This window comes from Squalius cephalus (assembly GCF_949319135.1).
Source record: "Squalius cephalus genome assembly, chromosome: 3".
NCBI lineage: Eukaryota > Metazoa > Chordata > Actinopteri > Cypriniformes > Leuciscidae > Squalius > Squalius cephalus.
The window spans coordinates 37599340-37623610 of NC_137124.1; the positions used below are offsets into that span (position 1 = coordinate 37599340).

General features: G+C 38.0%; 1 protein-coding gene across 2 annotated transcripts in view; it reads right to left on the bottom strand.

Moving 5' to 3' along the window:
- Positions 1-2586: 2586 nt before the first annotated feature.
- Positions 2587-24271, bottom strand: part of rbpjb (recombination signal binding protein for immunoglobulin kappa J region b) — a 54202-nt gene continuing 32517 nt past the window's right edge. The window contains exons 3-11 of one of the 2 annotated variants that reach the window (XM_079866816.1): positions 16651-16746; positions 12836-13001; positions 12547-12721; positions 12204-12341; positions 10350-10462; positions 9978-10118; positions 8262-8417; positions 8044-8147; positions 2587-5581 (exon numbers count right to left, since the gene is read on the bottom strand). In XM_079866816.1, the coding sequence (XP_079722942.1) occupies positions 5245-5581; positions 8044-8147; positions 8262-8417; positions 9978-10118; positions 10350-10462; positions 12204-12341; positions 12547-12721; positions 12836-13001; positions 16651-16746 (1426 nt within the window). In that variant the 3' untranslated portion in view covers positions 2587-5244. Of the gene's footprint in view, positions 5582-8043; positions 8418-9977; positions 10119-10349; positions 10463-12203; positions 12342-12546; positions 12722-12835; positions 13002-16650; positions 16747-24271 lie in introns of both variants that reach the window. The other variant, XM_079866817.1, reaches the window with a different exon arrangement.

Genomic DNA, 24271 nt, shown 5'->3' on the forward strand with positions numbered 1-24271 from the left:
TCCTCCACATCTTCTTGCTAAATAGCCCTAATAGTGTTTGACTCTGGACATTTGACTATGGAAAAGACACCTTTTATTGTACAAATCGGAGTAAAAAAAACTATTCAAAGGAGTATCATAAGGCAGGAGAGGAAAATTTGGACAAAGGACAAAGTCCAGCATCTTGGAGTCTAAATGTCGAAAATGTTTCTGGGGGAGAAAGATAGGAATGCATTGAAATAAATGTAAAAATCATCTACACACACAAAAAAAAAACCATCTTCACAGCCAAAGTCAATTAATTTGACCTCCAGGGTGTTCGGGTTCACAAGCGGGTTTTCCAACTTGATGTCACGATGGAAAACGCCCCTGTAACAGCAAACATTAGCAGCATAAATAACCTGACACATAAAGTGCTGTGTGCTCATCGAGGACACCTCCGTTGGGTTTAGAAAAAAATTAAATAAAAAATCATTACTGTAGTTACTTTTTGTGTAAATTGCATTTTAATGTAGGCTACTCCTGTATGACCCATTTCAGGGGTGAGCAAACATTTAAAGGGATATTTCACCCCATAAAAAAAAAAAAAAAAAAACCTGTCATCATTTATTCATCCTTTAAGTTGTTCCAAACCTGTATGAATTTCTTTCTTTTGCTGTACACAAAAAAAGATATTTTGAAGAATTTCGGTAACCAAACAGTTGTTGGACCCCATTGACTTCATTAGGATTTTTTCCCCATAATATGGAAGTCAATAAGGTCCATCAACTGTTTGGTTACCGGCATTCTTCAAAATATCTTTGTGCGCGTTTACTTCTTGAATGCGGCATGCCTATCAAAATGGAGTGTTTGAAAGAAAGGGTCAAAAACAGGATAGAAAATAGCTTATTACTTATAAATTAGGATGTTTTTGATGTAAAAGTCTTGATAACATTATTAATAAGTGGACCTCAGAGAACATTATAGGTTATATAAAAGTTATATAAGAGTTGCAGTTGTACAAAAAAAGAATATACAATGGAAATAAATCTCACTTTTATTTCTAGATTTTTATGCCAATATTGCAGTTTTATTATTTAATGACATATGGAACTGAGCAGGTGCAATATGTACAAAATCAAACATACAGACAAATGAAACGGAACTAATTCTCCTTGTTTCACATTGGGGCACATGATCCTAACATCAGCGGCCCATTAAGGACTGAGATTGCTACCATACTGATACCTCTGAATATAATAACTAGAACAGACCAAGTAGGAAAAAAAAAAGGGGGGGAAGAGACACTGACAAACAGGAAGTGAAAGCGATGAGCTGCACACATAAAGCCTAGCACAGAGCATCAAATTAGGCACAGCGGGATTGCTTTACATGAAAAGTGACTGTAAGCAACTAATCTAGACAAATGTGGTTTTCTGAAAGCAAAGGGTGAATTACCAAACTAAAACTGTCCTAGAGGCATAATAACTTGATACTATGCAGTACAACACTTAACTCTCCCGACGGCAAAAGAGAAAAAGTTGTGCCCTATTTAAGCCTTTGATTAAATGTTCCACGTCCAAAAGGCAAAGCAAGACAACGTTAGGACTGATTCAAGCTCTTTGTATGGAACTAGAGAACCGCTACTGTTTGTATACAGTACATAATCATTTATTCCCATCCTTCTCTCGTCTAGAACTATTGAGATATCTTTGAAAAGCTGCCTCTGGTGCCATGTTTGAAAAGCAGTGCATGAAAATGTGAGTATAAGACATTTGGCATATCACCTACACATTGATCAGAGCTCAGTTTTTGGAAGAGCAAAGTTAATGGAGAATTATAAAACCAACATATAGACATAAATGACACCAACTGACTGACTAGAAACATAAAAAAATGACTATTTGTTCACTCAGATTTGCAATTAAATGTGTTTTTAAGGCTCGGCGCATGACCTCTACATATTACATGAAAAACATGTTTCGAGCTCTTCCATTGATTTATAACTGACAGCAAAATGATATAATGCAAATGTATGGATTTTGTTATCCTCCAATTTTCTGTGCAACTTAAACACACAGCTCAACACGCCCGTTTGAACAAATCCTTCATTCTAAAGCTCAACACCTTCAAAAACTGTAAACAGTAAAAAACAGCAAGATTGTCAATTAGTTTGTTCAGAAAGCAACAATGCACTTTACCACCATAACACCACGGTAAAATAGGGGTAGAGCTGAGCAAATCCACAATGTAAACAAAACGTGGAACAGAGGCAGCAATCAGAGTGACGGAGCGGTTCAGAAATGTTCTCATTATAAATGAGTAAATGATGATATATTGTGCTGTGCTAATGAAAACATGATAAAGTCAAACTGAATTTACGGTCTGAATTAATCGCTTTCTTTTGTTTGTGTAGGAACGGTTTCAATGATGCTGAATCATTTCAAGGCGGACTGGCTTAAAGCACTTGTTTTTGTCTTTTTTTGGGGTCGTGATCCCATATAAATCAAGGGAAGCATTTGAATAATAATTGGGAGAAAAAATTAAAAATGGACTGCTGGTAAACGTTTAACAAGATATCTGTTAGAAAATGCATCCATGCTTTTGCCCAGTGCCGTCTTCCCCCAAATGGAAGTGTGCGCTTATATGATTCTGAATAGCAAGAGCGCGGTAAAATGTGACTGAGACTGAGACGCGAGAATTCTGGGAAACCGAGTGCAAGAGCTTTAGGTTAAACTACCTCATGGAAGATTTTTGCAAAGTGTCCGTCAAGGACAGAATAAAGTCATTTTGAACAAAAAATATGGGTGGTGATGATGATAATGATGAAAAGAAAAATCTAGTGGAGGCAACGAGTGATTTGTATTTTTTTTTTTTGTATTTTTTTTTTTTTTTGCAGAAACATTCAAGTTACAGTTTTTCCCGAAATAAACTACATTATAGGCCTACAATGCTGGAGTATTGCCTTATTTGATGGGTCGCCTACTTGTACTACACTACAGATTTTCCAAGTAAGGAAGACAGTGCAGGATCCACGCAAAAGGTGTCTGATTAAATTAGTATGAAGAAGAGAAAGTAGAAGGAGAAGTGTAAAAGAAAGTGAATATGACTCTAGTTGAGCCAGCTGTTCTTCATGACCACATGTGTTGTGGATCAGGCTGGTGAAAAATCAGTGGCTATTTCCACAGACCAAGACACACAAAGTGACCTATACAGTATTGCTGTATGCTTACACATTTGAGACACACACATTTAAAGGCCATTCATGTTTCTAGTCCCATGATGTCCATTTGCTATCCGGACATTAGCATACAAGGTAAGGACAAACTCGGACACTAAACACCCAACCGTTTTGACGGGAAACACCAAGGACATAACTGGGTTAAGAGCCACAGACGCACGAAAAAAAATGGCTGAATGGTTTCTCTTTTTCGTTCTTTTGTTTTTTTTTTTTTTACTTGTTTTTTTGTTTTTTTTTTACAAATGGATGCATAAAATTCAAAAGTTAAATTACTGTACATAAAAAAGAAAGTCACAAAACACTATTAGTGCTGGTTGATGGGTTCATTACAGCTAGTTTTTTTTTTTTTTTTTTTTTTTTGTTTTTGTCATTAATACTAGCCCATACAGTAACATAGTGTCGGCCCAGATCAGGCCCGCATCTGGGCCGCACGGAATCAACGTGTACCAGGTGTGGGCCGGATCTGGTCCGACACTATGTTGCTGTATGGGAGTCTACCAGTTGGTGAGACACCAAGGCCACGATAAACACATCAATGACCAACGGAGTAAAGCTTCCTACTTTTGGTGTGCGAGAGGCCACAATTCTCAACATACTCTTCAAATATTCAAAAAACAGAGACAACAATGCAATATAATATCTTTGGGTATGTTCGTATCTATTACACATTTAGATCTTCTAAATCCAAACGAAAAAATTGAAGTTTAGGGAGTTTAAATATCAAAAATCGCATGTAAAATGTTCAAAATGCAAGGCGTGGTTCCTCGGGTCGCGTTTGTAAACCTCCTTTTGAAGGGGTGAACTAAAGCGGGAACCTTTGTTCCAGTAAGGCCACATCTAATGGTAGAGCACGTCTCCAAATCATCCTTTTTTGAGATCATTTCAAATTTTAGAAACTGCAAATGGATGTTCAGGAAGACAAAAAACTGGATTTTTTAGAAAGAAACATTATAAAACGGCACTAAAACTGTAGGAGTCTAAACTCAGGTCAGAACTTGACCGTTACAAATATCCAACGACTATGAACTTTCTCAAATTGATATGTGAGAACCGTATGTGCGCCCTAGAGCAAATGAACTACACTATGGCTACCGCATCGAAGAGACACGTTGCATCCAAAGCCTATATATTGTGTTTTCTGGTTTATATTTCCAAATAAGACATAGAAAGATGGCATTGTTCCTTTTTGTGAGATCTAGACACATCGATCGATGATGAAATGCTTAAAGGAAGCGTAGCGCATATTGTAATGCAGGCAAGGCAGACGCATTGCTTAAAGCTCTTTTCTTTTTAAAGACTTCATAAAAACGAATGATAAAAAACAGGCCCTCTGAGTTTCTCCCAAATGGAAAATTAAACTAAAACCGTAGGGAAAAGAAAAAGGACGGTATTACAAAATACAAAGTATCAAAACTGAAGGAGTCAAAGCGAACATATGTATATGAAACTATCTATATACAGAAAAACAAAAAAATAAAAAGGCGAAGCTCAGAGGAGGAATAGAACCTATTTGGTAACAAATGCGTACTATAATGTTTGATATAAAAAAGGTATGGAGGAAAAAAAAAAAAAATGTACCTTTACTAAAGCTTATACAATATCCTTGGTCCATAAAAACTGTCAACTCACAATTTCAATGTGACCCTTTTCCTAAGAGTTTCGACCTCCCAGGCTATGATACATCTCACCCAATCGCACACGAGCAGACCGGAAGGAGGAAACATAGGAGACTAAACATGATTTTCAGTCGGCCGATGTATCATTGCTGTGGTCTTGTCTCCATGTCTTCTACACCCGTTGACAGGTGCTGGTGTTTCCTCTCAGGCATTGTCTATTGCTAGCACCAAACCGGCTCCTTGGAGAAAAACCACAAGAGGGCACAGGAGAACCATCTCTCAAACATTTTGTCCTCGCCACAAGTTTAGCCTTTTTTGCCCGTCCATCCCTTGATTTTGAAATTCAATACGCAGCACTTTTGCAAACAGTTTGCAGTCTTCTGTTTTCACGCATAGCTCGCAGTGAGTTTGTGAGCACTGCTGCGTGTGTTATAACACCACAGCCGCGGCTGCGTTAGAGGACGACGCTGTGACGGCGTTAGACGTGCTGTTGGAGCCGTAGGGTGTCGTTTCTCCGGTCACTCCCGCGATGTTGCCGGTCGTGGAAAGCAAGCTGGTGTTGCCCGTTCGTAGGATGGCGCCGGCCGCGCTGCAGTGAGGACGGGGACCGGGTTCGGGAGTGTATGTGAACGTGAGCGTCGTGGAGTAGATGATGCCGTCGTTTCGGACCAGCGTTACGGGGACCTGCACCGGCTGCCGAACCCACCGCCAGCCCTCGCGGAACGCAGAGATGTCTGGGACGACGCACAGCATGCTCTCCCCGCACCTTCAGGGGAAATAAAATGTCTATCAGTCTGTTTTTACAATGTTTGTAATAAAAGTACACATTTTTCTTTAACTACTACATAAGGATTTCATACAGATTAAACAAAACATGTGGGGTCTGTCCACTTCAAATTTTACAAGGCAGAGGCACTTCATTCAACCTACGACCTGTCAAATCTTAACATGTCTTTTACTGTTGCAATAAAACAGGTTTGTAAGGATTTAGGAATCCCTTGTGAAATAGAACAATTCAAGAAGTGCACTTCAAATCTTAAAAATATTTTTTGGTGACACTTTTATTTTACAGTGTTCCTGTTACACATTTGCATGTACTTATTACAGTAATAACAGTAAATCATGTATAATTACAAGCAACTAAATCAAACCATAACCCTAATTTCGTTAATTAATATTACTCAGTACTTATTTGTATAAACACTGTATCTGCAGATAATATATAAATGAAATAAAAGTTTAATGACTGTTTCTTAACATACTTAAGTACACTTTTAAAAAGTGCACTTTGTAATAATGTCAAAGTTTTACTTTATTTTAAAGTAATTGGTTATACTTTCCTAATTACAAATGTGCAATTAATAAAATACCAGACACACAAGTCTTGTATGACATTAAAGTATATTTTAGTTTACAATAAATGCTCATGAGTACAATTGGCAGTACATTTTAACCATATTTCAGGCATATGAAAGGTGTAATTAAGTGCGTCAAAAAGCACTTTAAAGTTAAAGTTTCATTTAATGGCAACTAACATGCAATTAAGTGTCCAAAACATTACATTCAGTTTGCACTTATCACAGTATATAGTATTAAAGTATTATTTATGTAATAAGTACTTCTTTTGAAAGTATGCTAACGTGTACTTCTTTTTCACAAGTGACGCACCGGATGTTAAACTGAAACTTTGAATTAAAGGCTGTATCAGCGATTTCAGACCCAAAAAAGGCCCAAAAATAAATAATCAGATTCATCTAATCTTTCCTAACGATACGCTAGCTGCCCGCCCCATAAGCAGGCCGTCAAAAAAATGCGTCTCTGTAGGCAGCCTAGGCTCTGAGATCTGCACACAAAAACAAATGGTTTCACCAACCACTCAAAACCAAAATAAATAGTGTTCCAACCAATCACCGACAGGGGGAGGGTGTTGTGAGGTTTTGCGCTCGTGCACGGCTGCACGCGAAGTCGGAGCTGAAGAAGAAGACAGCGTCTATCAATGAACAAGAGAAATTGAACATGGCTGAGTCAATCCCCAAGAGGAGGAGGAGGATTAGGGTGAGGGAATACCATCGTGTTTATTCCAAGACACGAATAGTTATCGGGAAGGCTTTTGAAAGGTAGGGTTATGGCGCTTTTCCACTACACAGTACCAGCTCGCCTCGGCTCGCCTCGACTCGGCTTTGTTTGGTTTTCCACTGTGTAAAAGTTGTACCTGTACCTGCTTCCAGGTACTTTTTTTCGTACCAGCTCCGGCGAGGTTCTAAGCGAGCTGAGGCGATACTAAAATGTGACGTGAAAACACGGCAGACTGCTGATTGGTCCGAGAGAATCGTCACTATTCACTGCGTCATCATTGCACGCGCCAGACGGAGTATCCTGAATAAAAAACAGCAAAAACAAAAACATCCAAAAACAGCATACACTCGATTTCCTCCATTGTCCTGTGTGTGTGGGTAGCGGGTGTGTCTCGCGCAGACAGTAAAATAAAGGTATCGCGTAGAAGATTAAGTCACGGCAGTTTCCTGCGGTGTCGCTATGACGACCAGGTACTATTGTGGAGGTACTATCTGCAATGGAAAACGGAGCGAAAAGTGAGCCGAGCCGAGGCGAGTCGAGTCGAGTCGAGCTGGTACTGGTAATGGAAAAGCGCCATTAGATAGATGCTGTCTTCTTCTTCAGCTCCGACATCGCGTGCACGAGCGCAAAACCTCACAACACCCTCCCCCTGTCGGTGATTGGTTGGAACACTATTTATTTTGGTTTTGAGTGGTTGGTGAAACCAACTGTTTTTGTGTGCAGATCTCAGAGCCTAGGCTGCCTACAGAGATGCGTTTTTTTGACGGCATGCTTATGGGGCGGGCAGCTAGCGGATCGTTAGGAAAGATTAGATGAATGTGATCATTTATGTTTGGGCCTGAAATCGCTGATACCACCTTTAATCCACAGCCGATTTTACATTTTAGTATATTTAGCAATTAATTTTGGTATGGATTTCAAATTTCTGAGATATAATAATGAAGTACAATTATTGAAGTATGTTAAGCCCCTGTGGAGATCTAAATCAAGCTTGTAAACAATACAATAAATGTATTGTAAAGAACTTCCCAGTAAAAATTCCCAGTATAAAATGATCTGCATCTGTAACATTATACATAAATGACATTTCAAGTCCTCTTGGATTTCTACTCCCTTTTCCTATATAAATATCTTTTCAAATAATATCCATACCTGTACATGGTTTCAGCCTCTACGTCACCGAACCACACACGCAGACTTGGAGTGAAGTTCTGTCCTGTTAGCTCCAGCATCGCTACATCTCCTCCGCCATTTAACTGCTCCAACACACACACACACACACAGTGTACATGCATTATCAACTGCAGGCAGAGACTTGTGAGTGTACAACACCAGTAAGAGATGCAAGCTTCTGTGTGTGTATGGGTTACCTGTAAGCTCTCGACCACAGGCACAGGTGTGACGGGGGTGTGTACAGGGCCCATGCCCTCATAGAACGTGTATTCTGCTTTATCAGTGCTGATGATTGTCCAAGAGGCACCATCATTTATCATCTCTTTATTTGGTTCCTTTGGGCATGGAGTAGCCTACACACACACACACACACACACAACACACATAAATACAGGGAACTCAAAAATAGCATAAAAAAATGGATAATACACAATCAAATAGCCATTATCGCAAAATAAAAACCAACAATCAGGATATTTTTATCACCCTGAGAGGGTTTATTTTGTGATAATGACTATCATCCCGCCTATTAGATGGCTATAAATACATGGATGTGATATTGCTAAAATTATTTTAAAAGTTACGCAAAAATAATGCTTCCACTATGGAAATGTTAAATCCATAAATAATTTTTAACCTGTCATCAATTTGATGTTTTATGGACTTGACTAGTTCGCTAACAATTACATCAAATGCACCATGTCCTCCTCTATTTTCCAGCTCTTTGTGTCTCTTTCTGAATCTTTGCTATCAGTCAAAGGTTTGATGTCCAACATAAATTACCCTTCCAAAGTTTGGGGTAAGTTTTAGGGGTTGGGGGGGAGAGGGTTTGAAGAAAGAAATTAATTTCTTATAAATAAATAAATAAATTAATTAAAATAAATTCATCAAAAGTGATAGTAAAGACATGTAAAATGTCACAAACGATTTTTATTTCAAATACATGCTGTTCTTTTGAACATTCTTTTCATGAAAGAATACTGGAAAATGTATCAGTTTCCACAAAATATTAAGCAGTACAGCTGTTTTCAACATTGATAATAATAGTAATAAGAAATGTTTATTGACCGCCAAATCATCATATTAGAATGATTTCTGAAGGATCATGTGACACTGAAGACTGGAGTAATGATGCTTTGCCATCACAGAAATAAATGACATTTTAAAATATATATATATAAAAAAAAATTGTAGTAATATTTCACAATATTACTGTTTTTACTGTATTTTTTAAAACATAAAATAAATGCAGAGTTGGTGAGCAAAAGTACGGAGCCCCTAAACGGACATGGTGATGGAAAAAAATATCATATGGGAGGAAAAATTAAGTCTCAATGCGTTCCCCTGAGAAACTTTGCGTTCGCTTGCAATACATTTGCATTCCCTCGCAAAACTTTTGCGTTCGCTCACAAAGAAAAGTCGCTGCAAAGTTTCTCGGGGGAATGCAGAAAGTTTGCGAGCAAACGCAAAAGCACAGCATTGACATATCATTTTTCCATCACCATGTCCCTTTAGGGGCTCCGTACATAAGAGACTGCATTCAAAAACACACACACACAAAATCTTACCAGCTCTAAACCTCTGAATGGTAGTGTACATTAAAAAAGTTGCAAGGAGGTGTCATTTGTGTTGGAATGAAGAAAGAGAGACCCCGGAGAGAAACAAAACCGAAAATACTAATATATAGTTTGGAGGTCATTATAAAAAAAAATATTGACTGCTCACAGCTTCCAATACACAATTTATATATACAATATTTAATTTAAGAAAAACATCAGGTCTTGTATACATACGTGATTAGAAGGATACATATTTCCAACAAAATCAAACTGCATCTCTGAAGTCATCATTACTAGCACATTGAACCAACGGTAAGAAATGCATTTACTCAAAGTTTCCAGTGAGCTACTCACTTGAAATTGGATGATCCTCTCTTGAGAAAGGCACAGGTACATCCTCTCCGTATCCTTCAGGAAAAAGGCACACTTATGCAGCTGGGAGACGGGGTCATCTGCATCCAGCAAGGCGGTCTGCTTGTCCACTTTACGGATGATCTGTGTGTGCGGGGAGAAGGAAAGGAAGTTGATAAGAGTATCAGCAGAAGTATCATATAAACATTAGGACGTCAGCATTCTATTCTCTGCAGTGACTGATTGTGACCCCTAAAGATTTATAAACTGGCTGCTAATTATACATACTGTCAGCAGATAGAAACAAAACAGAGGATAATAGAGAGAAATGATAACATGATGAAAATCGTCAGATGAATAGAGACAGATTCTTACCAGTCTAGGAAGAGCCATGCCAGTCACAGAGCACACAAGTTTGACAGTTTGGCCGTAGTGAATGTAGCCGTCTCGCACAGTGAACTCCTCTCCCTCCGACTCTTCGTCATCCACTGAAATATAAGCATATCCTCTGATCAGACCTTCCATTGTGGTTGTCAAAACACAGAAAGTTCAGTGTCAATGGCATGTATGTTTTACCATTACACACAAATAGTTATGGTCAGTAATAAAGGAAAAAGAAATGACTCAAGAACACAGAGGAGTTTTATCTTTCTTTCTTGTCTATTTAATTGACATCAATGACATAATAGACAGTAATGGGTCTATTGGACTGCATTTACACTGTAAGGCTTGATGCACAACAATGGCAATAGTTTTCTCCAAATGACAAGCTCCAACATGATTGGCTGGCTTTATGGAATTCAAAATGGGAGATATTCAGTTTGCCAGGAGATAAAATCATGTTCAGCGATTGCTAAAAATGGCTGCTGCTTCTGAGAAAGAACTATTAGCTGGATTTGAAAATCTTTGCGTTTCCCTGTATCAAATCAATAAAAGACCTAGCCAGTTTTGTTTAAAGTCCCAGTGAACCAGAAGTTGCAACCGACTTTACTTCAGTGTTGTGACGTATTTCAAAGTGAAACGGAATATTGAACAGAGGGCAGGGTTTACTTTAGCGCACCTCCTCTCTCCATCCCTCGCTCATAGCAGACTGATAGTTGGAGGGAAGCCGTCAAACTGACATGATCAGAGAGGGAAGTCATTTCAGAGCGGAAGCAAAGGTTCAAATTGTGCTTAAAGATTTTTTTTTATTTTTTTTTGTGTATTAACTTGCATGGATTTACTGTTCACCACAAGACTAGTAATGTGCGCTAACAAAGTAAATAGTGTCAGTTTTGATTTCAAGATGACATTAAGACACATAGTAGCAGGTAAAGCAAACCTGTGTAGTCAGTTTTGCTCTCAGGGTTATATTTTATTATATTTCAGGTTAACCTCCTCTTAAACATCACAAACACCATGTAAACTGTGGTTGGTCAGATTTCTAATAAGGCCAAAATAATATTAACAGTGAGTGTAATAGTTTAAAATCTTCCAAACACTTTGTACTTTGAACTAAAGTACCGCACAAAGGGTCTTATAGGTCTTTTCAGCAAGGATGCATTAAATTGAAAAAAAAAGTGACAGTAAAGACAAAAAAGACAATGTTACATAAACATTCTATTTCAAATAAATGCTGTTCTTTTGAACTTTCTATTAATCAAAGAATCCTGAAAATAATGCATCAGTTTCCACAAAAATAGTCAGCAGCACAACTGTTTTCGACATTGATAATAATTAGAAATATTACTTGAGCAGCAAATCAGCATATTATTAGAATGATTCCAGAAAGATTAATGTGACACTGAAGACTGGAGTAATGATGCTGAAAATTCAGCTTAACCATATCAGGATTAAATTACATTTAAAATAGAAAACAGTAATGTTAAATTGAAAATCATACTTCACAATATACATTTTTGATCAAACAAATGCAGTCTTGGTGAGCATAAGAGACTTCCTTTAAATATGATCTTACCAATGCCAAACTTTTGAACAGTAGTGCATATACAAGTTATGACAGGGAAAGTGTCCCTTGAACAGTTCTTGCACAGACTGATCGTTTTGCTTTATTAGACCTCAATATATTATCAGGAGCGTTTTTGAATCACCAAGGACTATGGGCTTGACTAAAAAAAAAAAAACATCTTTAATGTTTTACTAATGAAAGAAAGTCACACACAGCAAATTTCCATTTTTGGGTCATCTATTCCTTTAACAGAAGTGTGTGTGAATGTGTGTTCGACTTACAGAGGTGGATGAAGAAGGCTCCCCACTGCTGTGAGCTGGCGTGAAAGTTTCCTCCCTCTACGTGCAGGTAACGCGTGCTGACCGTTTGAGAGCGAAGCCGGTTAAATAACGCCACTTTCGTTCCTGATGCTATACAGACTGCACACAGGAGAGACACACAACTCTGTCAGAACCCTCCACAGAGACTTCAGAACATGCTGTTTGAATCAATATCTCATTTCCATTTAAAGTTATTACACAACAGGATGTTATTATTCATTCCCGTTATGCTTTATTGTTAAACCGTCTCAAAAGCATTGTAGGTGTTTCCATTGAGCGTGATATGAATGGTGAATGCACTCACGGTCTGCGTTTTTGAGGGACTGCTTTTTTTTCGAAGGTTTGGAGATGACCTTTATTCTCTTGCTGAGGAAGACGCCGATGTCTGCGCTGTTGCCGTAGAACATCTTTACTGACAGCATGAAGTGCTTCCTTTTGTCGGAGTCGGAGATGTATAATGTTTTGGCTGTGCAATAGTTCTGCAGGGAAGAGGCAAGATTTGCGTATTCATGAGAAAAATAATGGTATGCTAATCATGTTGTTTTGGCTCTGTAGTAGCTCTTGCGGTTTGCATCTGTGCATGAGTGTGTTACCTTCCCCTCTAAGTTTAGCTGCTGCATCTCCTGATCGCTGTTGCCGATGCCGATGAAGGCGCAGGGCTGAGACTCCTGCTCCGAGCAGCCGTCTCGCTCCATCTGCTCTCTCTTCTTCTTCCATCCACAGCCCATCAGATACACGCATGGGGGAGGACAGAAAAACCTAGGCAAACACAAAAATGAAGAGTGTTACTGTAAGACAGAGAAGTGTTTGTGGAGAACACTGTTCATTAAAAATATCAAAGCATGGCATATGGGCCATGCTCATTTATAAAAATAAAAAAAATCCTCGATTTGTTGCCTTTTCAGAACAAAATGCGAGTCGTGCATCCATTGCTGGCACAAATTTAAAGTAGCCAATTTAGTATATTTAGATATGTATTTAGACAGAATATCATACATATGTATGAACGGACGCAAACAATGGATGAGAAGGAACACTTCATATATTGTGCTATGGATGGATGGATGGAAACAAACACTGCATGAGATGGATGGATGGAATACTTCATATATTATGCGATGGATGGATGTATGGAATACTTCATATGCGATGGTGGATGAAATACTTCATATATTATGTGATATGATGGATGTATGGATGGATGATGGAATACTTCATATATTATGTGGATGGATGGATGGAAACAAACACTGCATGAGATGTATAGATGGATATTTCACATGTTATGTGATGGATGTATGGATGGAATCCTTCATATATTATGTGATATGATGGATGGATGGATGTATGGATGGATGGAATCCTTCATGTATTATGTGATATGATGGATGGATGGAATCCTTCATATATTATGTGATATGATGGATGGATGGATGGATGGATGGATGGATGGATGGAATACTTAATATATTATGCGATGGATGGATGGAAACAAACACTGCATGAGATGGATGTATGGATGGACGTATGGAATACTTCATATTATGTAATGATGGATGAAATACTTCATATATTATGCGGATGGATGGATGTATGGAATAATTCATATATTATGCGAAGTATGGATGTATGGAATACTTCATATGCGATGGTGGATGAAATACTTAATATATTATGCGATGGATGGATGTATGGAATCCTTCATATTATGTGGATAGATGGATGGATGGAAACAAACACTGCATGAGATGTAGGCCTATAGATGGATACTTCACATGTTATGGGATGGATGGATGGATGGATGGATGGATGGATGGATGGATGGATGGAATCCTTTATATATTATGTGACATGATGGATGTCTGGATGGATGGATGGAATCCTTCATATATATTGTGATATGATGGATGTATGGATGGAATAATTCATATATTATGCGATGGATGGATGGAAACAAACACTGCATGAGATGTATGGATGGAATTCTTCATATATTATGTGATGGATGGATGGATGGATGGATGGATGGATGGATGGATGGATAGATAGAGCTACTTCTGGGCAGGATTAAAATGAAATAATGAATGAATATTTAAAACAAACAAATAAAAAAATAAACAATCAAATAAATAAATAAAAGCTGCCATTGTCATGACATCAACAAACAAATGAATGAATAATGCAATAAAACTCAACAGATTCTGCAAGGGGTACATTAATGATAAAATGTACAATTATCAACACAACTGTTACATGAATGAATGAATGAATGAATAGCTACACATTACGCATAAAATGTACATGACCTATCAGAAGTGCATTACATCAACACTAGGTGGCAGCAGAACATGTGTAGTGTTGGTACAGCTTTCACTTGCAAGACAAACTCAAGAAACCACCATCAGATGGTCAATCTACAACACTGACAACCTGAACCTACGCAAAGCTGCACAGAAGGTACATTTCATAACTCAGGAACACACTGTCTTACACCACGTCCTGAACCTCACCAGAGTCTGGGGTCTATGTCATCTTTGCTTATCTCGTGCATATTGTGGCCTAGATCATCAAAGGGATGTAAGAGCAAACAGATAGCAATCAGTGTGACCTTGAATACCGAAGCACGGAATCTGTACTTGACATTAAAGCCGTGATCTCTGTGGGTGACGTTATCAGCTCACCGCACATCTTGGAGAAATGCTTGTAAACGTCTAGACGTGAGGCGGGGGAATGCTCATGACACAGAACTGCGGCTAATATCTGAAAACTGGTGCAATAAAAGGGGAATAACAGCGGTTCCACATCCAGTCAGACAGAGATGCTGTAGATATGAGTTAGGGGACAGACCCAACCCCAAGAGTTTTTAAATCAATTTGTTGGCACTGTTTAGCATTTTCTGTATTGGTGTCTTTGAAATGAAAAAGGAAAAGACATGTCTGAAGTCTACTTTCACATCCTAATAGTGAAAGACGCATGTCGTAGTCAGAACCAGTAGACTTACGAGTTTGACCTATATCAATTTGTCATTGACAAGGCAGCAACAACGTGTTGGTTTAATCTACTGTATATAACATTTCTGATGTCATTTTGATGTTCACCACCATGTAAAACCACGACTTTACTACATACAGCTACAAAGACAACTAGAGTTTGACATTTTCTGATGGAAACAGTTGCACAAATCTAATCTCACCACCAAAATGCTAACCAAACACGTGCAAAATGACAAAACGCTAACCAAGTACAACATGTTCCTGGATCAACATCTTTGTTGATCCTGGAACAATATTCCAATCAACCAATCAGATTTGAGGGACAAGTTTACAGTTTGTTTACAAGTTTAGGTTTACAACCAGGGTTAGGTGCTTCTACATCAGTGTTATTCACCTATCATTTCCCTCTGATTTTAGAGATAAATTATGGGTAGGGTTATGTTTAGGGGTAGGGATACGATTAGGACTGTTTTTGGACAGGAATGTTGTTTCAGGATCAACAAAATATGTTGATCCAGGAACAGGTCTTACTTGGCAAAATCAGTGACCCTAGGATGTTTTGGGGGGGTTGTTATGGCATTGGTTTGCAGGTAGTTGCTTTCCAGGGTGTTGCTATTGTGTCCAACGGTAATAGTAACCATTAGGAATTTTAAAAGACAACATGGTCTCAAAGACATGCAAAGGAGCAGAACTGGTGCAACAAGTCAAGTGCTTCACATTCATTTTCAATTGAAGCTAAGTGATACATTTCCTCCTCATAAATCATCTCTGATTACAGAACACATGTATATGATTTCATGAAGCGCATACTTTTGTTCTCATCTGGCATTCTGTCGCTCTTGACAAGTGTCCAGGTTTTGGCTGTGCTGTTCACGAATAACAGTGCTGTCTCTCTGCCAAATGAGGCCGAGCGAGCTGTAACCGCGACATCAGTTCCCCAGACACTGTGGTTCTCTACAGTTATCATCTTGTCTCTCTTTCCGCTGACCTTCTCTCCTTCACTTCCCTGTCTCATATCACCTCACCTCCCTTATCATTTCTTTTCTCTTTCCTGTCATTATTTGGTTTCTTTTCTTATCAGCTTCTCTCTCCCTCCTTTTTTTCTTCTTAAATGTTCTTTCCTTCTCTTGTCCTTTCACCTCTTCATTTTACTCCATTCTTCCCTAAAAACCTAATATTCCTACTTTAGGGAAGAGATGGACAGCATAAGGGGTTTCACATGGGATACGTTTTTGTGCTCAAGGTTAGGAATGGAACAGTGTAAAAAAGTTTTAATGTGTCTTAAAATCGCAACGCTCATGGCGTAAGATGCTGAAAAAAAGTGAGACACATTGCAATAATAATAAAAAATGTTGCAAATGTTCATAGTTAAATTTCATCTCGTGAATTCATCAAGAATCGCAGTGGTCATTTACCTTTTTTCATTGCCGTATGATTTCTGTGCAACTTTAGCGTGGAGGATGAGCACAGTTTGGTCTCCTCGTTCCTTCAGGTAATTCCGCATGGCTTCTCTGAAATCACAGAAGGAAAAGAAACACATAAGACCGAAAATGGGAGTAATGGGAATTGTGAGTAAATCTGTAGCCACATACTCAAACACATAATAAAAACCAACGTAAATGATTACAGGTAAACTTAAAATGCGCGTTCAAAAATAATAACGTATGCAAAATCTCGACCAATTGATTACTCATGCACATCCATATACGGTATACGGTCCACATGTAAATACATGAACGGGAGTAAACGTAATGCAGTGCTGTAGGAATGAAAGTGCTACCTTACATTTAAAAGGTTTTTTTTTTATTTTATTTTTTTTTACACTCGAAGGCACTTGCACATTAGCTGGAAAGGCACACATTTTTTAACGTGATTTGAATTCAAGCAGCAAAGTATATCATACCATCGATGTCAGATTTTAATCTTGATTTGAAGTATGTTATTGAAATGTTATTTCGACAAACCGATTTTGGTCTATCCTCTTTGCAAGACAAGCTGCCTGATTCTGGCTGCCAAGTAACGAAACTTTGATAAAACATTATCATAGAAAAAACTAAAATCCATTACTGAAACAGGTAAGATTACATTTTTGTTAAGTATTTTCATAAAAACGGCAGCTTTTCACTTGTCTGCTTTAAGTCCAATACCACAGTTAAATGTTTTTTAAAACATCTCCTTGTGTTTCAGACCTGTTAATCTGCTTTAGAATTGCTATTGTAGACGGTTCTGGTGAAAGCATGTGTGCGTGTTTTTTTGAAGAGAAAGCTTTCTGAAGGCCTGTATGCGCTTCAAAACCCACATCTCCAGAGCTTGACTAGAAACACAGGCCCAAGTTTGATTAGCCAATTCTCTGGTGAGTGCAACTATGTGTTGCTTGCAGAAAGCATACAAACACTGTGGCCAAAAACCTCAGCTTTCCAGCTGGGGGTCTTTAAAATAAAAAGAAGGGGAAGAGGGGGGGATAAGAAAAAGGGCAAAAGGACAACAATGTGTGTGTGTACAAGTCAAACGCCACAAAAACTCTTAGCTCATAATCGAGGAATTCCGATTTCGTGTCAGTGTTCCAATTACCTCAGTTAACTAACGAAAAACATCCCAGCATGTGCAAACTTAAATTAGCTCTCTAAATGTGGACACTCTGCAAGTGTGATGCATTTCAAGGAAACATAAAAAAAAAATAAAAAAAATTGCTTCAAGGTTGTTTAATGCAATAACATACGTGCTTTGAACAGAATCCCAAACAGAAATATTCTGCAGGAAGATGAAAACACTCTGATCTGTAACAGACCCTAAGTGTTGGATTAAAAAAAGGTTACGCACAAAAAAACGGCTCATTTGCACAGATGTCGGTGACACCTGACACGTCAAAATGCTCAGAGGGACACAGAGATGGGGTAATTGTGGGGGCAGCTTACACACACACACAGACACAAGCAGCTTCACTTTGCCACGCAAACGTCTCACACACGCTCAAGTTAGACAGGCTTTTGTTATGGAAAGCAAGGGGGCCCTGCGACATGAGGGTGGGAGGGGAAGAATGAGAGGTAAGAGAGGTGAAAGGGGTTGTGCTCTGACAATAATCCTTCTCCTACAAGACGAGAGACAGGCTCGCTGAAAACGTGCACCAAGACTAACAGGAGAAATAACGTTTAAGGTAAAAGTAACTTGGCCTAATTAAGTTTCCAGCATCAAATCCGCCTCCCCACATTGAGGGCAACATGCTGTGTGATGCCACACAAACAGCACTGTTGTGTCAGCAAAAATATCTATTATCCGCTTTATATTAAAGGTGCATTGAGTAGTTTGTGCACCGACATAACATGCGTATTGCGTCCCGCTCACGATGCAGTGATCTAAAAATGGAGCACTAAAGCTAAGAAAGTTCTAGATCATAGGTGCATCCAGAAATTGCATGTTGAGTAGATACTACATATGAATTTACTTCACAACCGCTAAAAAAGTATAGCAATATGCAAGTATATAAGTTCTATAATGTATGAAATAGTCAATTAAATTTGGACATAGTACATCTGGCATGTTGTTACTGTCATGTGACCTTCCAGCATCAGTCGCGTCGCTTCAGTGCAATTCATAACGCTGCCTTCACATGCTGCCTTTCCTACTTCCCACTTCTAAAGTCGTGATTACGAGCTTGGCGCACTCAAGTGCTTTGTTGTCAGAGAGAAAAGGAATTATGGAGAACGCCAGGTTTATTCTTTCTTATTTCTTGGGGAAAGATTTAAGCCAAAATATAGTAAAGATATTTCATTCTGAATAAAATGCAGCATCCCATTCGTTGACATTTACCGCAAAATCGAAATAGTCAGCTTGCTGACGATTCTGGATTTTCGGTCAAATACATACTATTTTCGCTGTGTACAAAACATATGGTATTCTTCAAATGGACAATATGCACTACTTTATTGACAAGACAAAGTGATGTAGCAATCGTTCTCCCCTCTGCCATGTTTAAAGTTGATGGCATGTCCAACTTGAAAACTCAAGAATCAAAATTATCTCAGAGATTTCCAGTAGTAAATACAACTTGAGATGGCGTTCATGTCTAATTTCCGACTAGGAAACTTATTTTTATGATAATTCCGGTAAGACGTGAAGGCAAATCTTAAAGGAGTCATTCACTTTCAAATAAAAATGTCCTGATAATTTACTCACCCCCATGTCATCCAAGATGTCCATGTCTTTCTTTCTTCAGTCGAAAAGAAATTAAGATTCCAGGATTTTTCTCCATATAATGGACTTCAATGGTGGCTAACGGTTTGAAGGTCCAAATGTCAGTCTCAATGCAGCTTGATTGCGTGACCTTTCCAACGTGATGACGTAATGCGTGGCGCATCTCAGAGATGGTACAAGACGGGCATTTGTGGTTAAAACGTATATCATTTTTATTTATTTTTTGAAAATGGCCAATCGTTTCTCTAGATAAGACCCTTATTTCTCAGCTGGGATCGTGTCAAGCCTTTGAACCTTCAAACCGTTGGCTGCCATTGAAGTCTATTATATGGAGAAAAATCCTGGAATGTTTTCCTCAAAAACCTTAATTTCTTTTCGACTGAAGAAAGAAAGACATGGAATCACACTCCAGAATATCAGCGGAAGTAGTAGGTAATCCGGGTGCTTTTCACCTGTTTTGTGAATACTAAGTATTTGGACATACTACTCTTTTGGAATACTGTTTATCGCATCATTTATGAGAAGTATTCCATTTCAGATACAGAGCTTGTTCTTTTTTTCATTCCACTACCCTGCGTCTCTCATTTATTGCATTTAAAAACGTAAGACACATTCGAGCTGATAGCCTCGTGAGCAGTCATCCGACATTTTGGGCGTCCCGGGTTCGACCCCGCTCCCCTCTCTATCTCCAACTTCACTTCCCTCCTGGTCACCTACTATACTATCTAAATAAAGGCCAAGAGAGAAAAAAAAAAAAAAGACACACGTTAGTGGGGGAAAAAGATTTGATCTTTCCAGTTGCATATGCCATACTTATTTACGCTAATTTATGTCTTTGTTATCAGTCACATTAATTTATAGTGCTTTAAACAATGCAATTGTTTCCGTATGAATGGCCCCAAAATGGACTTAATATAAAAAAATATATAAATAAATAAAATAATTTATTTATATTACTTTTGATTTCTGTTATTTCTTGTTATTGTCAGCATTTTATAAAAGCAGTAAGACTTGGGTCTAAGCGTACACTGTCAAATTTGTATTTTCCCTCATGCTAAATGATTTTACCGTCATAAAAGAACACTGAAGAAAAATATCCTACCTGGCAGCTTGCATACAGGTTTATCTAATATCTTGTATGTCAGTGAACCTTGTGAACCGAGTAAATACTAAACTGTTCTGAACCTCCCAGCCTCACAGGACACACACATACAGCGAATTCCTGCAGATCTGGTGATGTCATCTTCCTCAGGCCCATGTCATCTGAAACCTTTGATACTTCTAATAACCTGCCGTGTGTGTGTTCAGAAAAGGAAGACTCAGCGACCATCTCTGACATGGATTTGGATTGTGTGCCTCAGAAACGCGAGATCGAAATCTTTTCTGAGCAGAGCCCTCCTCTATCCCCGGATAAAATGTACCCGTTTCCCCAAATGCTAGTGAATTCCCTCAACAGTGCAAAGAGACACATGAAATCAGCTGCACGTCTGAATCGTGATTACAGACAGCAAAGCAAGAACATTCAGAGACTTTCGACATTTCCGTCCAATGCTCAAGTGTTTTCAAATCAACAGGGTTCAGCTTTGATATCAGGCAACATGACAATTCACAAAAACACCAGCAGTGTTTACAAAGCATCTCAGAAGAGAGTTTACTGATGGCCCTCGCCATTTACAAGGATGCTAGGAAAACCATAATACATCTTCTGTTAGCATTGCATCTGACAGTATAGCTCTCAGCTAAAAAAGGTTGCCATTTTTTTCTGGAAAGTTAGGTCAACATGATCAGTTCAGTAGTGACTAGTGAGGTTGACCAGTAAGATTATATACATTTGTCGCTTTTTAGGCGACAATGCAAAAAGAGGCTGAAATTTAGGATGCAACTTATCAGAGAAAGGTTTAACGTGCCTATACTGTAACAGTAACCTCTAAAGATGGTAAAACTCTTCAAATTCACCTCAGTCATCAAAGCACTAATTATATGACAAATTCACCACCTTCAACAATACATTTCAAGACAATTACTGTCAGACTTCAAACCACCTGCTGTGAGCAATGTGCATAATTTATACACCTCCATTTGTTTTCAAGGACTATTATGGTTTTGATAATAGGTTATAGTCAGTTAGTCGTTCATAGTCATAGAAGGTTGCGAATACACTACAGTTTAAAAGTTTGGGTTGAGTAAGATTTTTTTGATAATGAAGAAGAAGAAATGAATACAAGGATGCCGTCAAGTCATCAAAAGTGAGAGTAAAACGAGATTTCTATTTCAAATAAATACTGTTCTGTTCATCAAAGAATCCTGAAAAAAATGATCACGGATACCACAAAAGTATTAAGCAGCCAAACAGATTTCGCACCAAATCAGCCCATTAGAGGGATTTCTGAAGGATCATGTGACACTGAAGACTGGAGTAATGACGCTTTGCCATCACAGGAATAAATTACATTTTAAAATCTGTTCATATAGAAAACTGTTCTTTTAAATTGCAATAATATTTCACAATATTACAGTTTTTACTGTATTTGTTCAAATACATGCAGCCATGGTGAGCAAAGTGGGTTTTTTTTTCAAAAACATATCTGGAAGTGTGTCTGGTGGACGTTGAACTTTGTAATTATACAAAGCTTTCTAAAATGACTAGTTGTTCTGACAACCCACCGACAAGAAGATTTTGAAAATATGCAGTTGTGTGTTCAGTTCAAAAATGTATTTAAAGATCATAGATCACTTAGGATCCAAAACATACGCCACCCGAATGCTAAAGTGGAAATCATATGATAGAAGTTGAGGTTTATTTCATTGGCCAACATATACGGGGAACATTTGAACCAAACTTGGCGTTATCCATGTCATGGTTTATTGCATCTTGCAGTGCTGGTAAAAATAAGGTCATCAATAACATGCAACTTCATGCGAGCGGTCCTGAAGATCAATCAGAGTTTTCCTATACACACGCACAAGCAAAGGTCTTGCACGCAAAGTCAAGCCGCTGGGCCATGTGACGTCATATGCTGAAGAGAAAAACCACAGACCTTCAGCTCCCTCATGGAAAACACACATACACAGATACTTAAACAAAACTGTAGTGATCGATAGAGAGACTTCAGTTCAAAAAGAACTGAAAGACATATTCAGATCTATATGTGCACCTTACTGTAAGAGGAGAAAACCAATATGAAATAACATTTAGACACAGAAGGATAGAAAAACGCAACAAGCTACAGCACACAGATACACATACGCACAAAGCCAGACACACATTGAGGGAAGAAGTGGATAAGCCTATGTGAGTCATAAGTTTTCAGCAACAGCATGACAAATATGGGCACTTCAACAGGAAGAGCTTCTGACACGCACACAAACACTGAACACGCAACAGCGAACCCACAACACACGCCATAATCTACATACACATATTTTATTACGTTTCTAAACCGCAGGACAAGAAAGTCAGAACGCCACATAAGATACAATGACCAGAAAGATTAAAACAGTCAGACAGACCAAAGCTTTGTAATTGGAAAACCACAATGTGGGCTACATAAGTCAAGAACCATATTTTCGGTGATCTTTCTTTATTTGTGTCATAAATGTGGAATTGAATCATTCAATTGTCTTTAAATGAATGGCTCCGAAGTCCGAAGCTGATGTTACTCACCATTTTTTTTAAAAAAGAAGAAAAATAATGGTGAACTAGCCTAATGGCGCTGAACACTGACAACAAAAAGGTTTTAATATATTTTGGTATTTGTGAAAGTGCACTGAAATGGCTTAAAAGAGCATTTTAATCAGGAAAAATCAACTGGATGAGAAAATGGTCCAAGTAATAGTCAAAATTGTTAAAAAGCAAAACATTATACAGTACGTATTCAGTACATTTTAATGACTAAAAGACAATAAATTAATATTTCCAGTTCAAAACTGTTTTTCAATAAATGAACAGGGAAGAATAAGGTAATGTGCCATTATGGCACCTAAAGTATAAACATATACATATAGTATGTACAATAGAACCATAGACTTCCATGAACATCTTGGACATTCATTTAAAAGTGATTGGTGGAAATAAATCAAACCTTCCAATGCTATCTGCATCTTTTACTACTGATGTACTCTTTCTTAAATCTCCAACAGGTCATGATGCAAAGAGTTTTGTTGTTTTGTAATCCATATCTATTTACTTTGAGGCCATCTATACTACCCATCAAAAGTTTGGGGTTAAGATTTTAAATGTTTTTAAAAGTCTCTTATGCTCACAAAGGCTGTATTTATTTGATCAAAATACAGTTAAAACAGTAATATTGTGAAATATTATTACAATTTAAAATAGCCGTTTTCCATTTTTATATATTTTAAAACATAATTTATTTTGGTGTTGGCAAAGCTGAATTTTCAGCATTATAACCCCATTCTTCAGTGTCACATGATCCTTCAGAAATCATTCCAATATGCTCATTTGGTGTTAAGAAACATTCCGAATTGTATGACAAAAATTGTGCAGTGTAATATTGGTTTTGGAAACCAAGACACGCTGTTTTCAGGATGCTTTGATGAACAGCATTTATTGAAATAGTAATCTTTTGTATCATTATGAATTTCGTTACTATCACTTTTGATTAATTGAATGCATTCTTGCTGCATAAAAGTATTACTTTCTTTAAAAAAAAATCAGACTCCAAACTTTTGAATGGTAGTGTACGTGTTAGTGTAAAAGCAAACAAATATATTTTTAGCGGGCATACAGATTTTCTCTTCAGATGAAAACTATTGGTGACTTATCTTGCACTCAGGGACACATATGTTTCTAATAAAATTCGGTCAAGAATTTGGATGTTCCCA